Here is a 12,787-nt window from a genome sequence, read left to right on the forward strand (position 1 = left end):
TAACAACCAAAACTATAATTTTAAACCTTAAAAACTAATATAAATAAATTAATAAACTAAAAATATAAAGAATTTGGCACTACTCTAATACTTAAAGTTACAGCGGTGAGGAAATACAGGCCGGAGCTGGAACTAACACGCAGCTTAGTATTTTATATGCGTTCAATATTCAGAAAATGTCATATTGCCTTAGTATTTTAAAGTTGTCCTTACTGTTAAACACAATGCAGAATTCATCATCTTTTGTAATTACATAAATGTCAGAAAACTTGTGCAATATTTAATTGATAGTTAAGTCAAATATTAAGGCACCATCATAAGGCGGAGAATTATAAAATCGAATTAAAAAATTACATTAATGGTTTTGATGTCGAGTGTTGGCTATTTTCTGCGGCGCGGTGGGCGGGGCCTGCGAGGTGGGCGGGGCGAGTGAGATGGGCGGGCCTGTGAGGTGGGCGGGGCCCGTGAGGTGGGCGGGGCGAGGTCACGGCACGTCCCGCGGCGACTCCAGCACCTGGTTGAGACAGCGGCTGACCGCCTCCAGCTTGCTCATGTAAGCGCTCGCCATTTCGCCTCGCGGTGAACTACAAATATACAACATATTCACTATACAACAGTTTTACTATTTCCAAAAAATATGAAATAATCGAAATGATAGAAGCTACAAAACAACAAATATATTCGTAGTATGAACTCACCTCATTAAATAGAATTCATTCCGCGGCGTGCTGATGCTGGCGGGAGTTTTTCTTACGTCCTCATCCACTGCAAGTTAAACTTCATTATTTGCAATGACAAAGAATGCAACAATTATATGAAGTATAATCATAAAAAATAAATAGTTTCTAAGAAAATTGTTAAAGCTTCAAAGTTAATTGATATGTTTGATAGTAAACCTTTATTTATGAATATTACCTGGTCGTGTAGCAAGCGGCGTCAGTGCGCCGTATGCAGTGAGCGGGGACTGGGGCAAGTGGGGTACGCGCGGCGTCTGGGGCAGGTGGGGCACACGCGGGGACTGGGGCGGGTGGGGTGCGAGGGGGGTGAGCGGCGAGTGCGGGGCGGGGGTGGGCGCCAGCTTCAGCCGCCGCGACAGCACGCGGCGCGGCGACACCGCCGGCGTGCTCCTACACAACACAAGCGACCGAACTGAACTCAACCTTAATGCTTAAAAAAAACCGTGCGTGCATTTGCAATATCAAACTCGTGGGAGACGTAAATTGAGTGAATAACGATGATAACATAGACGTGGTATATCGTAAGACTTACATAAGGTTGATCCTGGAGGCGTGGTGTGCGGAGGCGGAGGCGGGGGCGGGGTCGTCTGCGTCGTGGGCGGGGCGCAGCAGGCAGGAGGCGGCGCTGCGCGCTGCGTTCCTGCGCCGCACCACGTACCCCATGCGCAGCACCGTTATCACCACCGTCACCACACATCTGTAGGTTGTAGGTAAAGGACATATTTTTAGTCAATAGCAAGATACGTGCGATACGTATGGAAGAAATTATTAGCTGCTGCGGAGATAGTTACTTGAAGAGTTTCTTGCCAGTGGGGCGGGGCACGGGGCGGGGCGCCAGGGTGCGCTCGAGGCGCGCGTATCCGGCCAGCACTCGCTGCAAGTACCGCTTCTGCCACACCAGCGCCTTGCGCCAGCTCTCCAGCCGCACACAGCGACCGTGCAAGTAGCGGATCTGCAGACAAACAAACATTCTCACTGACTCGCTCATCATACTTCACAACGCACTGCAATAACATCTTTCATTACGATATAACTTGAAGTCAGACAATGATAATGCTGAAAGTAGCCTTATTTTGGTAAAAATTCGTAGAAATTATTTTTAATTAATAATATTAGTAAACAAGAAAATAAAACCTCTTACAATTTTATGACAAATATAAAATTTTTAAATATAGAGCCGAGTCCCGCCGTCAGTTTGACGTTTGCGTCTGTCATGTTCACGCGAAGAGCTTAAAACATTTTGTTAATTTTCTATATATTTACCTTTCGGAATTTTTTTAAACATGAAAACTTTTGGAAATTAGTTTTTCAAGTGATGTCTACACAAGTAATGGAGCAACCGAAAGGCGATTCACCCAAACATCCCGATATGATGTAAGTTACAAGTTAACGCGTTTGAAATAATTAAAAAAAAAATGTTAATAAAACTCATTAACTACAAATTGGAGGACGTACAAAAGAAGCATGTTGTCTGAACAATTTTTTTACGACAATCGAATTTTATCTTAGACGTTTCGAGAGGTATGGTTTTAACAGACGTATGATTTTAACAGTGAGTAAGTTGATAGTTAAAAAAGTTAGTTGCGATGTATGACAAACGTTTGCAGCATGTGCGGAGATCACCCGTCTGTCACCAAGACGGAGCTGAACGCTCGCGAGCCGCGCGCCGACAAGGCCAAGCCCAAGCCGCCTCTCTCCCACTCCAGGATCACCCCCTCGGTGAGGACACAATATACTTGTGCCGACAATAAAGAAGTTTTTACTTTAATTCATAAAAAAATCCACTTGGGGAAAATAATAAAACTGGGTTTTTCAGTCGTCTCGCACGGAGCGGCCGCAGCCGCCGGGCTCGGAGCTGGCGCTGCGCTGCGCCGAGGGGACTCCGCCGCGCGCCGACATGCTGCCCGCCGCCAACAAGGCGCTCGTCTATGGTACATGTTCAATGGCCACCGACTTGTTTGTGCGACATAGTCGGGCGGTGTCATGACGCGGTTGTGTGGTTGCAGTAGCGCTGGGCAGCTTCCGCTGGCCGCCGTACCTGCTGTGCGTGTGGGTGCTGGTGCTGCTGCTGACGCACGCGCTGCACGCGCTCGTGGCCGTGCTCGACGCCGCGCTGCCGCCGCTCAGGTGACACTACTCCTCCCACACTATCACCTCTCAACCGACTTAAAACGTTACAATGTCAGTCTAGTTAAGTGATGTTTCATTTTATAGGAAGGTGTGCGTGTACTTCCGCACGTGGACGGAGGAGGCGTGGCGCGCTGGGGCGGGGGCGGAGGGCGAGGGGCGGGGGCGGGTGACGCCGCTGGCGCTGGGCGGGGCGACGGCGCTGCTGTACGCGGCGTACGGCGCACTGTACGCGGCGCACGCGCTGGCGCTGTGGGCCGCGGAGCCGCTGGCCGCCGAGCCCGACGACCGGCCCAGTCTCGCGGACTTCTCCAAAGTCACCAACTACTTGGACGACGGCGGCAGCAAGACCAACTTTTCCCTCAAGCATTAACAACGATGCTCGCTCGCTATTGATATTTTTTTTTAAATTCATACTCAGCTAAATACAATCTTCAAAGATGAATATTAGTTTTATTAAAAGTTGACTCCCGCGATGAATAAAGTGCAAGACAAAGTAATGTACAAGACTCACCGCTTGGTCCTTGTCCTGTACCGCGTGGGGCGTGTCCGCGGGGAGGGGCGTGGCGGGCGCGCGCGCGTCCAGCTCGCGGCGCAGCGCGTGCAGCTCGGCCTGCAGGCGCTGGCGCTCGGCGCGCAGCGTGCTCACCTCGGGGTGCTCGCTCTGCAGACACTTGCGCAGCGTCGCTATCTCGCGAGCCAGCTCGCTCTTCTGACCCTCGATCTCAGTCTGGGAACAACATTACAGTAAGTAGTGTTATTAAACCGATGATTTCACTTTACTAAAGTTATTGTAGTAGTGAGGTACCAGAGAGTTGTTGGGTGAGCGGTGCGCGGCTGCGGCGGCCGCCAGCTGGCGCTCGAGATGTGCGACGGCGGCGGCCTGCGTGCCCACCAGCTCCTTGTGCCGCGCCAGCTCCACGCCCGCCTCGTACTTTGTCCTGTAGCGATGTTCAAACATAAGCAGATGAATATCTTTCAGTATATTTTTTATAAGCGAAGGGGACAAGGAGCGGCGGGAACACCGAGATGATCAACGACGATCATGGACAAGCATGTTGGGACATGTCAAACATTTTTCTCTCTTTTTAACGTTTTTGTCAAAATAACGTCCGTTATCTATTGTACCGTTTGAGTTGTGCGAGCTGCGCGCGCAGGTCGGCGGCGGTGCGCGTGCGGTCCTCGAGGTGTGAGCGGGCCAGCTGCAGCTGCGCGGCCAGCTCGTCGGCGCGCGCCCTCTCGCACTCCAGCTTGGAGCGCAGCACCGACACCTCGCCCTTCAGCTTCTCCACCGCCTCCAGCTGCCCACACAGTACACGGTTAGGACACTAGGAATGCATGAACGGCTAACACTATCACAAATGTGATGATGGCGTGTGGGGTACCTGCGCGTGCAGGTGTTCTCGCGGCGCGGGCTGGCCGGCCTCGAGCTCCGCCAGCCGCCGGCGCAGGCGCTGCTCGCGCTCCAGCAGCTCGCCCTCCGACTGCATCGCGCTTTCCAAGCGCTTTTTCAGGATCTGGATCATGTTCGAGTCCTGATTCTGGATATAACGGACACAAATTACAATTATTAGTATTAGAATGTTGTAAGTTGAGAATAACCAAACAGAGATATGATGTTGATGAACCTGCAGACTCTCGGCGGTGTCCTTCTGAGCGTCGAGCAGCAGCTGCAGGCGGCCCGAGTTGTCGCGCTCCGCCTCGTAGCGGCAGTTCACCGTCTGCCAGTCCTGCACCAGCTTGTCCCTTATCCTGCAAAACATGGGCTCATTTTGTCACAGTTGCGAGTAGAGTACAGCTCAACGTACTGCAGCGTGCAGCAACGTGCAACGTACCGGTTGAGCTCCGCGATGAGGGCGTCCTTGTCCTGCAGCCGCGCCTGCAGCCCCTCCACCTGCAGCTGCAGCTGCTGCACCTGCGCGCGCAGCCGACACGCGCGCTCCGATGACGTCGACGCCACAGAGCTCGATGACCTGGAACAACAAAGGCCACCAAACGTAAGGACTGCCTGTAACGATACAGCTAATTTACACCACGTGAATAATAAACTAAACTGGAGGACATACTTGGACGTGTTGAGAGCGAGCCGCGGAATGTCCTCGTGCTCCTCACTGCTCGCCGACAGTATCTGTAACAAAACGGTTTATATTCGAGACTATCTTGGCTTATATCTAACTTAACTAGTAAGAAATGGCGTTTACCTGGTCCATGATATGCTCGTCGAGCGCGTTGGAGTAGTGCAGCTGGTCGCGCAACGCACGCTCCAGCTCCGCGGTGGGCGAGCGCGACGTGCCGCGTCTGGTCAAGTACACACACACACTACAACTATGAACTAATACAACATGTTGTGTGTGTGTTTGTGTGCGAGTGCGAGCAGCGCCACCTACCCTTCGACGCGATCCCTCATGTCGTGCAGCTCCATCTCCAGCTCGTGGCAGCTCTCGGCCTTCTCCCGCAGCTTGGCTCTGATCTCACTCACATTCGATTCTTCTCTTAATCTGAAAATTATTTTCCAAGTTGGAAATCTTCGAAGATCACAGTACAGCGAACGACAATTGAGTAATGGTACAGTTGCGATACCTGGCGAGGAGCATGTCGAGCTGCTGGCTGAGCTGGTGCTTCTCGTCGGCGAGCTGGCGCAGGTCGTTGCGCAGCGCCGCCGCCTGCTGCACCAGCTCCTCGTTCTGCGCCTCCTTGTCCGCCATCAGCTTGGCCGTCTGGCTCGCATTGTTCTTCAGCTCGCTCACATCCAGTTTCGCTTTCGCCAATTCGAAGGCCTGATATTAAAAAAAAATTAGTCACTTCAAATCCGGGAGACAATTTTATTTAATTGATTATTCCATATTATAATCTTACCTTACAATTTAGCTCCTTCTTATTAAAGTCCAGCTCGTGCTGCAGCAAAGAGATCTGCTTCCTGATGGCGGGCAGCTGGCGGCGCCGCTCCTCGCCCTGCGCCTGCGCCTGCTCACTGCCGGGGGAGGGACTCCGCGACACTATCTCCAGCTGTTCTTTCAGAGAACGTATCTCACTGTGGTAGGCGTTAAGATCTTCAGTGAGGGTCTCGACCTCTGCCTCTTTATCCTTTAGTTGGTCGTTAATAACTTTTATTTCCTCGATCTTGGAGGACAGCTCGTTGTTAATGGAATTCAGTCTTTCGAGTTCGTTTTCACTATTCTGTAATCTTAAGGAGGCGTTCTCTTGTTCCTTCTCCAGTTTTGACAATTTCAGTTTAAGTTCTTTGTTATGATGGTTGAGTTGTTTGTTTTCCTCGGTGACTCGCTCCATGTCCCGGGTCAAGGATGAGACCGTCGCTTGTACCTGATATAATTCTTTTGTCTTTTGATGCAGGGCAACTTTTAATTTTTCTAGTTCCTCGGTTTTGTCGTTGAGATTTCTCTGCAGGTCGTCCAGTCTATCCAGGTGTTGGTTCAGGCTATCGATTTGCTGATTTTTCTCCGACACCAACTGCTCCAACTTCTCCAATTCTTTTATTTTCTCCTTCATCGTATGCGTCTCCATTTCGTATTGCTGCAAAGCCTCGTTTCGGCTCTGAAGCTCGTCAACTTTGGTTTCCAATTCATTTAATCTGTTAGTCAAGTTTCGTTTTTCTTTAGCCAATTCTAAAATCATATTTTCCCTCCGGAGGATGTCCTCCTTGAGCAAATGCAAGTCTTTAGATTTATCGCTGACTTCTTGCGTCAGTTCCGCCAGCCTCTGTTCCAGTTGCTGCTTATTCGTGGAGAAATTCTCTAATTGATTTTCGTAGAACTTTTTGTCCTTCTCCATGGTGGCCATCGTGTTCTCCAGGAGGGCCTTCAGTTCGTCCACCTCCTCTTTCAAAGCTGGAAACTCGCACAGCTGCTCCTCGGCGTTTTTCAGCTCTGATTTGCAACTCTCGAGTTCGCGTCTCGCTTTCTTAACTTCGTGCTTCAGCTGAGTCAGAATGTCGGGGAAGTTTTCCTGTCGGACGTCCAGCTCGATGCCCAGTTCCCGGAGCGAAGCGAATTCCTCCTCCTGGGTTTTATTGTCCGTAGGTTCCAAAGAGAAGTCGATCTTTTTCGGTTCCACGCTGACATTTCTGCTATCGCTGACATCTCTGTTAGGATACAGCGAGCAGTTGTCGAGAATGTTGAGGGGCGACGGCTTGTGATCACCGAACATGTCGGGTTTGCCGAATACCGTCGTCTCGTTGACGTTTCTCTTGTACTGTTCCTCTCCGTTGTGCGTGGAGGTGAGTTGCGGGGGGAGGGAGTGGGGGAGGGAGTGGGAGTGGGAGTGGGCGTGGTCGAGATGCAGCGAGGTGACGTTGTGTGGGCGCGTGTCGGGCGGCAGCGTGCGGTCCGCGGCGCTCTTGTCGGCGGCGGGGAGAGGCGCAGCTGTGGGGCTGGGCTCGTGCGGGCGCAGGTCGGCGCGGCGCATCTGCAGGTCCTGCTCGTCGAACTCCGAGATGGACACGATGTCGCTGAGGGTGCGGGCCGAGGCCTTGCCCTCGCCGCGCTCGCTCCTCTGGTCGGGGTCGTCCTCCTCCAGTTTCAGAGCTGTGAATGAATGAATGAATCAAAATTAGCGCGACGGCTCGTTCTAGTCGAGGGGCGGGCTTCGCTTATAACCTACATATGAGCTATCAGTTGGAGGGCTTCCAAGTAAATGCGATAAAAATTTAACATTGCCTCGTCGACATCCGGCAAAATGTTGACAGTCAGATATAAATGTTGTGTATTGAACTTTTGTAAATATAATAGTATATCTATTCCAACTTAAGCATATCCCAATCGTCGTCACTGAAAATAGTATAAAAGTAAGTCCTCCGTGTGGAGCTAAGCTTAACGAGATAACATTATCCCATCAGTGGACAAAGCGGCGCGATGCGAGCAAAATGCCGTTCAATTTGGAATGTTGCCTGCACAATGCGAAATTGGCATATCCGCATATTAACATAACACTTATGTCAATGTAAAAAATTACGCGTGCAATGTGTCGTTACGGTTTTATTTTTCGCTCCAACACATTTATCAATTTACTACTGTCCCAGTTTTTTCTCCAAATAATTTGTCTTCTTAACTACTCACAAGCATTACTTTAACAAAGTTCGTATACAAACGACTTAATACATTAGCATCAGTGAAATTGCTTATATAAGTATCTAGTGTGCTGTGTGCGCTCACCGAGGAAGTCCCCGAGCTGCAGCTGATGCTGGGCCAGCGCGCGCTGCAGACGGCGGTTGTCGGCGGCCAGCGCCTCCAGCTGCGTCTGCAACTGCCCGCCGCGCTGCTGCGCCGCCGCCAGCTCGCGCTCCAGCCCGCTCACCTTCTCCTTCATATTACCTGCACACGTGTCACACAGATATTAAACCGAGTAGTTTCGTAGGTGGACAAAAATTTGGATAAGATACGACTTATACTTTTTAAGTCGTCGGGCACTCACCGGAATCGCCATAGGTCGAATGCTCAGCCTTGTTCTTGTCTTCCAAGCTCTGTTTCAGGCGCGCTAACTGTTTGTCCTTCGTTTCCAGCTCCTCTTTCAACCTTTGTACCTTTGAAAATAGATAATGATATATAATCGATGTCCGATCTCGACGGGAAGTGCATCGTGCGAGTGCGCGTGTACCTCCGCGTTGGCGTCGTGCAGCTGCACGCCGAGGTGTGAGTGCGCGGCGTGCGCGAGCGCGTCGGCGTCGTGCCGCTGGCGAGTGAGGCGCGCAGACAGCGAGGAGATGCGCAGCGCCTGCTCCGACATGCGCGTCTGCAGCACGTCGCGCTCCGCACGCACCTCCTGACACATACACGTACTTCTCAACTATAACTTAGCAATACTTCTCGCTACTCTAAACATTTCTTCAAGACGAAGACTGTGACATAAACGAACTTTTACTTACGACAATGACTACAAAGACATGTAACAATACGAAACCACGGTTGCAATTCGGCGATACAAGGGATAAGGTATGGAAATTAAATAATTATGTGGAAATTGTCGGTGAAATCCGATACGCAGAGTAGTAAAAACTTATACTATATCAAAGTAATATAGAACATCTCACTTCGACACGTTTCGGCTATTGCCACACAGTGTTACCACAAAGCACAAACAGTTAACGCGCTGTGCCAATTCAGCGAGGACTGAGCGTGCGCGGGCGGCGGTGCACGGGTTAAATTTAACTGCTCGCCCTATATCTCTAAACGCATCACACAATCACACATTAGTAGGACATTTAACTTCAATCAAACATCATTCACATAAAACATAACCATTGTTAATATTTTGCATCCAAATAAATCAGAATCAAAACTATAAAGGTAATTGTTTACGAATGGAGCATGACAAATATGTTTTGGTCGTAGATTTCAACAATAATAAAGCCATAGGAGCGTCGGAGGCTCAGGGGTTAAGCACTTGACTTGCAATCTGCACGTCCTGGGTTCGAATCCCGCCATGTACCAATGTGTTTTTCGATTTATATATGTAGTTACACTCATCCGACGTTCTTACGATGAAGGAAAACATCGTGATGCAACCTGCACATATCTAAGAAATTCAAAGATATGTGTGAAGTCAACCAAGTCGCACAGGGCCAGCGTGGTTGACTGTGGCCTAGTCACTACTAACTTGAGGAGGTTCCGAGCCTCTCGGTGGGGATGTATAGTGAGCTGATAATGAAAGCCACATGTTTAACATGTTAAATAGTTTCTGCTTATGATATTTCTTAGTGAACAAGGATCAGTTTTTAACAATTATAAATATGTATTCGGAAGTAACTATAGCAGTTAAAACAAACAGTATTCGGAACGGCTCATGTAAATGATTGACATATCCTTGATACGTTCAATAAACAGATCACTAACCAACACTAATTTTACCTTCAATATTTAATGTTGCGATGGATAAAAATTATAATGAATTAAACGTTACAAACAGGAAGACAACCAAATACTTTGCAATTACAGTCAAAACCGTTTATGGCGACATCGTTTAGAACAACATACCGGTTAAATTGACCAAAATCAAAGGTCCTGGCTGAATGTTATATACATATCTTTCCTATTAATACCTGTCACCGGTTGTTACAACTATCGGTTTTTACGACTCAATATGAGTAGTCCCTTCGATGTCGTTATAACAGATTTTGACTGTAATTATAATATGTTTAATTATTTTTTTCAGGATCTCCGTCTACGATTAAAATTAAGAAAAAGTATACCTTAAGAGCAGAAACTGCGACCAACTTATGGTATAATCATGTACACTGTTGTACACTTTGTACACATTATAGCAACTCTTTGTTGTATGATAACATTTTAAAATAGAATATAAAGTTTTGGCAGGGCGCAATGTTTTGATACAAGGCACGAGACATAACACCGCGACGCGCAAACAACTCTCATTGTCCGCCAATTGACCGACGCTGATTGATACTTTATTAAGAGAACATTTCGCTATATACAATGAAATTGTTTCAATAAAACTAACATTTTAAGTATTAAATCAATATTAATTATTATTGTACCATTAGAAATCAGACAAAAGAAGCAATTGTTGAGTAAATTATAAGTTGGAAAATTTTGAAACGCCGAATTAAATCGTCAAATTTATTTAAAATTAAATATTCATTTGACTACAAGACCAAATGGTACCAACATTCATATTAGATAAAACAAACATACTGCGTATATAAACATTTAGTTCAAAGAACCTTGTAATCATATGGTACATGTCAATAACAAAAATCACTCACCGTGAGATCAGGCAGACCCATAGCTATATATTTCTTTAAACAATTCAACACAAACATCACACACTTGCATACAAACTACATGTCATGAGCGACCACTACATTGCGGAGTTTGTAATGTAACAACAATGGAGATGAGAACGCGAGTGATGCGGAGACGGAAGGGGAGAGACCTTGCGACAGCAGAACACGCTCGGTAGCATCGGGGCTCGGGGAGAGACTGACGGGACGCGTAGGGAGCGCGGGACTCACGGACGTAAACATAAATATGTGGATGCGGCTTTTAAATACACCACATTTTGTATTAATGGAATTTCCTAAGAAATATTTGAATACTAAATAAAGAAGGGACCAGAAATACAATATGAAATTATAAAATTTAGAATTGATTTCCATTAAATTATGATATTTTTTGACAATCCAAATTAATAAATCATAGACCAAATATAAATCATTACAATGGAATACAGAAAGCATTATAAGTTATATCACGCTTCAAGATCAATGTACCATTTATTATATTACTAGCGACCCGCCCCGGCTTCGCACGGGTGCAATGCAAAATATACCTACTACAGAATGTCCTTATACACAACGTTCACAGCGTTCACATTAGAAACCTTTAAATTTATCAGTGTTTCTCTACTATATTATGCATTTATTATACATACAAACCTTCCTTAAGAATCACTCTATCTATTAAAAAAAACCGCGTCAAAATCCGTTGCGTAGTTTTAAAGATCTAATCATACATACGGACATACAGCGAAAGCGACTTTGTTTTATACTATGTATTGATTATTTAATTAATAACGAAGTTATCGAAGAAGGAAAAGTGATAGGAACAATGCGTCGCATCCATATCTTCGACGTCGGCTATATTTAGCGAGATGGATAAGGCACGGGTCGGCGCAGGGCTGGCACTCGCACTTTACTGCCACAGCGCTTGTGCAAGGTGCCGTTAATTACCTAATAAATAGGTTAGCGAGCTGCGTAATTTAATGACACTTTTATTTTGTTTTTATAATCTGTTGTTGCAGTTGTTCATGCGAGCTTAATGGTTTTTTAAAATTGAAATAACAGCTTTTAAAGTTATAATTACTCTTAAATAACTTTTGAATTCCTTAATTTCCTTTCCTTTATAAGGAAAATATGTTAATAATTGGTTAAATTTTCCTTAACTGTAATGTTCTATTACTCATGTATTGACTAATAACGGCAGAAGGCTAGTCATATATTAATTACGGTATTTTTATTTTTAATACTACATAATAACAACCATATTAAAAAGATAATCGTGTTAAATATAATGTTTTGCAAAGTTTGGACGCAGCAATAGACAACCCTAACGTCAGCATCAATATCAGCCAGCGATGGCTAGATGAGTGAGTCACTGCACTAGGGGGGTGAGGACCCCCGTGTCTCATTACTGACACAGCTGTGGACCTATGATTTTTATGACGTCACTTTCAAGGTAAAAGGTAACGTAAACAAAAATAACCAAATAGCTTCTTCTTGCTACACTTTCACATCAAGACTAGCTTTTGACCGCGTCTCCGTTCGCGCGAATTAAAAAAAAACGCAATAGCATATGTGTTCCGTCCAGACTATGTTCTACACCTATGCCAAATTTTATCAAGATCCGTTGAGTAGTTCTAGCGATATCTAATAACAAACATCCATCCATCCATCGATCCAAACATTCGCATTTATAATATTAGAAAGATTGGGCCTTGTATTTTATGTATGGTAATAAATGTTTTTCTCAGTTTCTTTTTTTTAAATCGACAATTTGCCAACAGATATTTGCACGAAACCAAAAAGAACGTATGTATAGTTGCATCCAAGAATTATTATTTATGTTTTATAAATTATCTAAATGTTTTTCCTTTAATTTGTTAAAGGTTGCTTGTCTCTCCTGTCTTGTGGTCACATAATTAACAAATATGAAGTTTACATTATACTTGAATGATGACGCACTTGTAATTATAACCAATGTCAAAGACAAGGCCGTGACAAGAACATGAGGAGATTGTGATTTGTAAAACACATGTTACATTACTTCATCTTGCTTGTGTTTTTCATCAAAATTTAGAGAGTTATGAACAGTAAGATTAGAATTGATATAGTTAGTAATGCAGACAAGTGTACTAACGGTCATGGCCCGGAGCGGGCAGAGGTCATCGCGCTG

General features: G+C 46.1%; 2 protein-coding genes across 2 annotated transcripts; one reads left to right on the forward strand and one right to left on the reverse strand.

Annotated features, from left to right (window-relative positions):
* Nucleotides 1–433: 433 nt before the first annotated feature.
* Nucleotides 434–8,202, reverse strand: LOC106718289 (myosin-11). Its single transcript, XM_045681349.1, has 17 exons — nucleotides 8,033–8,202; nucleotides 5,721–7,405; nucleotides 5,445–5,641; nucleotides 5,252–5,362; nucleotides 5,066–5,162; nucleotides 4,931–4,992; nucleotides 4,700–4,837; nucleotides 4,493–4,616; nucleotides 4,250–4,405; nucleotides 3,993–4,165; nucleotides 3,673–3,805; nucleotides 3,379–3,594; nucleotides 1,529–1,689; nucleotides 1,270–1,434; nucleotides 916–1,127; nucleotides 699–765; nucleotides 434–584 (listed from the first exon to the last, which is right to left on the reverse strand). Exons 1-17 carry the CDS (start codon nucleotides 8,184–8,186, stop codon nucleotides 485–487), a joined length of 3,951 nt encoding a protein of 1,316 aa, XP_045537305.1. The 5' UTR covers nucleotides 8,187–8,202; the 3' UTR covers nucleotides 434–484.
* Nucleotides 1,920–3,268, forward strand: LOC106718288. The gene is made up of 5 exons (XM_045681229.1): nucleotides 1,920–2,111; nucleotides 2,345–2,456; nucleotides 2,554–2,668; nucleotides 2,744–2,864; nucleotides 2,952–3,268. Exons 1-5 carry the CDS (start codon nucleotides 2,053–2,055, stop codon nucleotides 3,235–3,237), a joined length of 693 nt encoding a protein of 230 aa, XP_045537185.1. The 5' UTR covers nucleotides 1,920–2,052; the 3' UTR covers nucleotides 3,238–3,268.
* Nucleotides 8,203–12,787: the final 4,585 nt, after the last annotated feature.

The sequence above is a fragment of the Papilio machaon genome, chromosome 15, assembly GCF_912999745.1.
Source record: "Papilio machaon chromosome 15, ilPapMach1.1, whole genome shotgun sequence".
In the NCBI taxonomy this organism is placed as follows: domain Eukaryota; kingdom Metazoa; phylum Arthropoda; class Insecta; order Lepidoptera; family Papilionidae; genus Papilio; species Papilio machaon.

Coding starts and splice junctions, on each gene's coding strand:
- LOC106718288 (XM_045681229.1), top strand. CDS start 2,053: ATGTCTACACAAGTAATGGAGCAACCGAAAGGCGATTCACCCAAACAT. Junction 2,112..2,344: donor CCCAAACATCCCGATATGAT/GTAAGTTACAAG, acceptor AAACGTTTGCAG/CATGTGCGGAGATCACCCGT. Junction 2,457..2,553: donor ACTCCAGGATCACCCCCTCG/GTGAGGACACAA, acceptor TGGGTTTTTCAG/TCGTCTCGCACGGAGCGGCC.
- LOC106718289 (XM_045681349.1), bottom strand. CDS start 8,186: ATGAAGGAGAAGGTGAGCGGGCTGGAGCGCGAGCTGGCGGCGGCGCAG. Junction 4,406..4,492: donor ACACCGCCGAGAGTCTGCAG/GTTCATCAACAT, acceptor CGTTATATCCAG/AATCAGGACTCGAACATGAT. Junction 1,690..3,378: donor TACAGGACAAGGACCAAGCG/GTGAGTCTTGTA, acceptor GTTTGTCTGCAG/ATCCGCTACTTGCACGGTCG.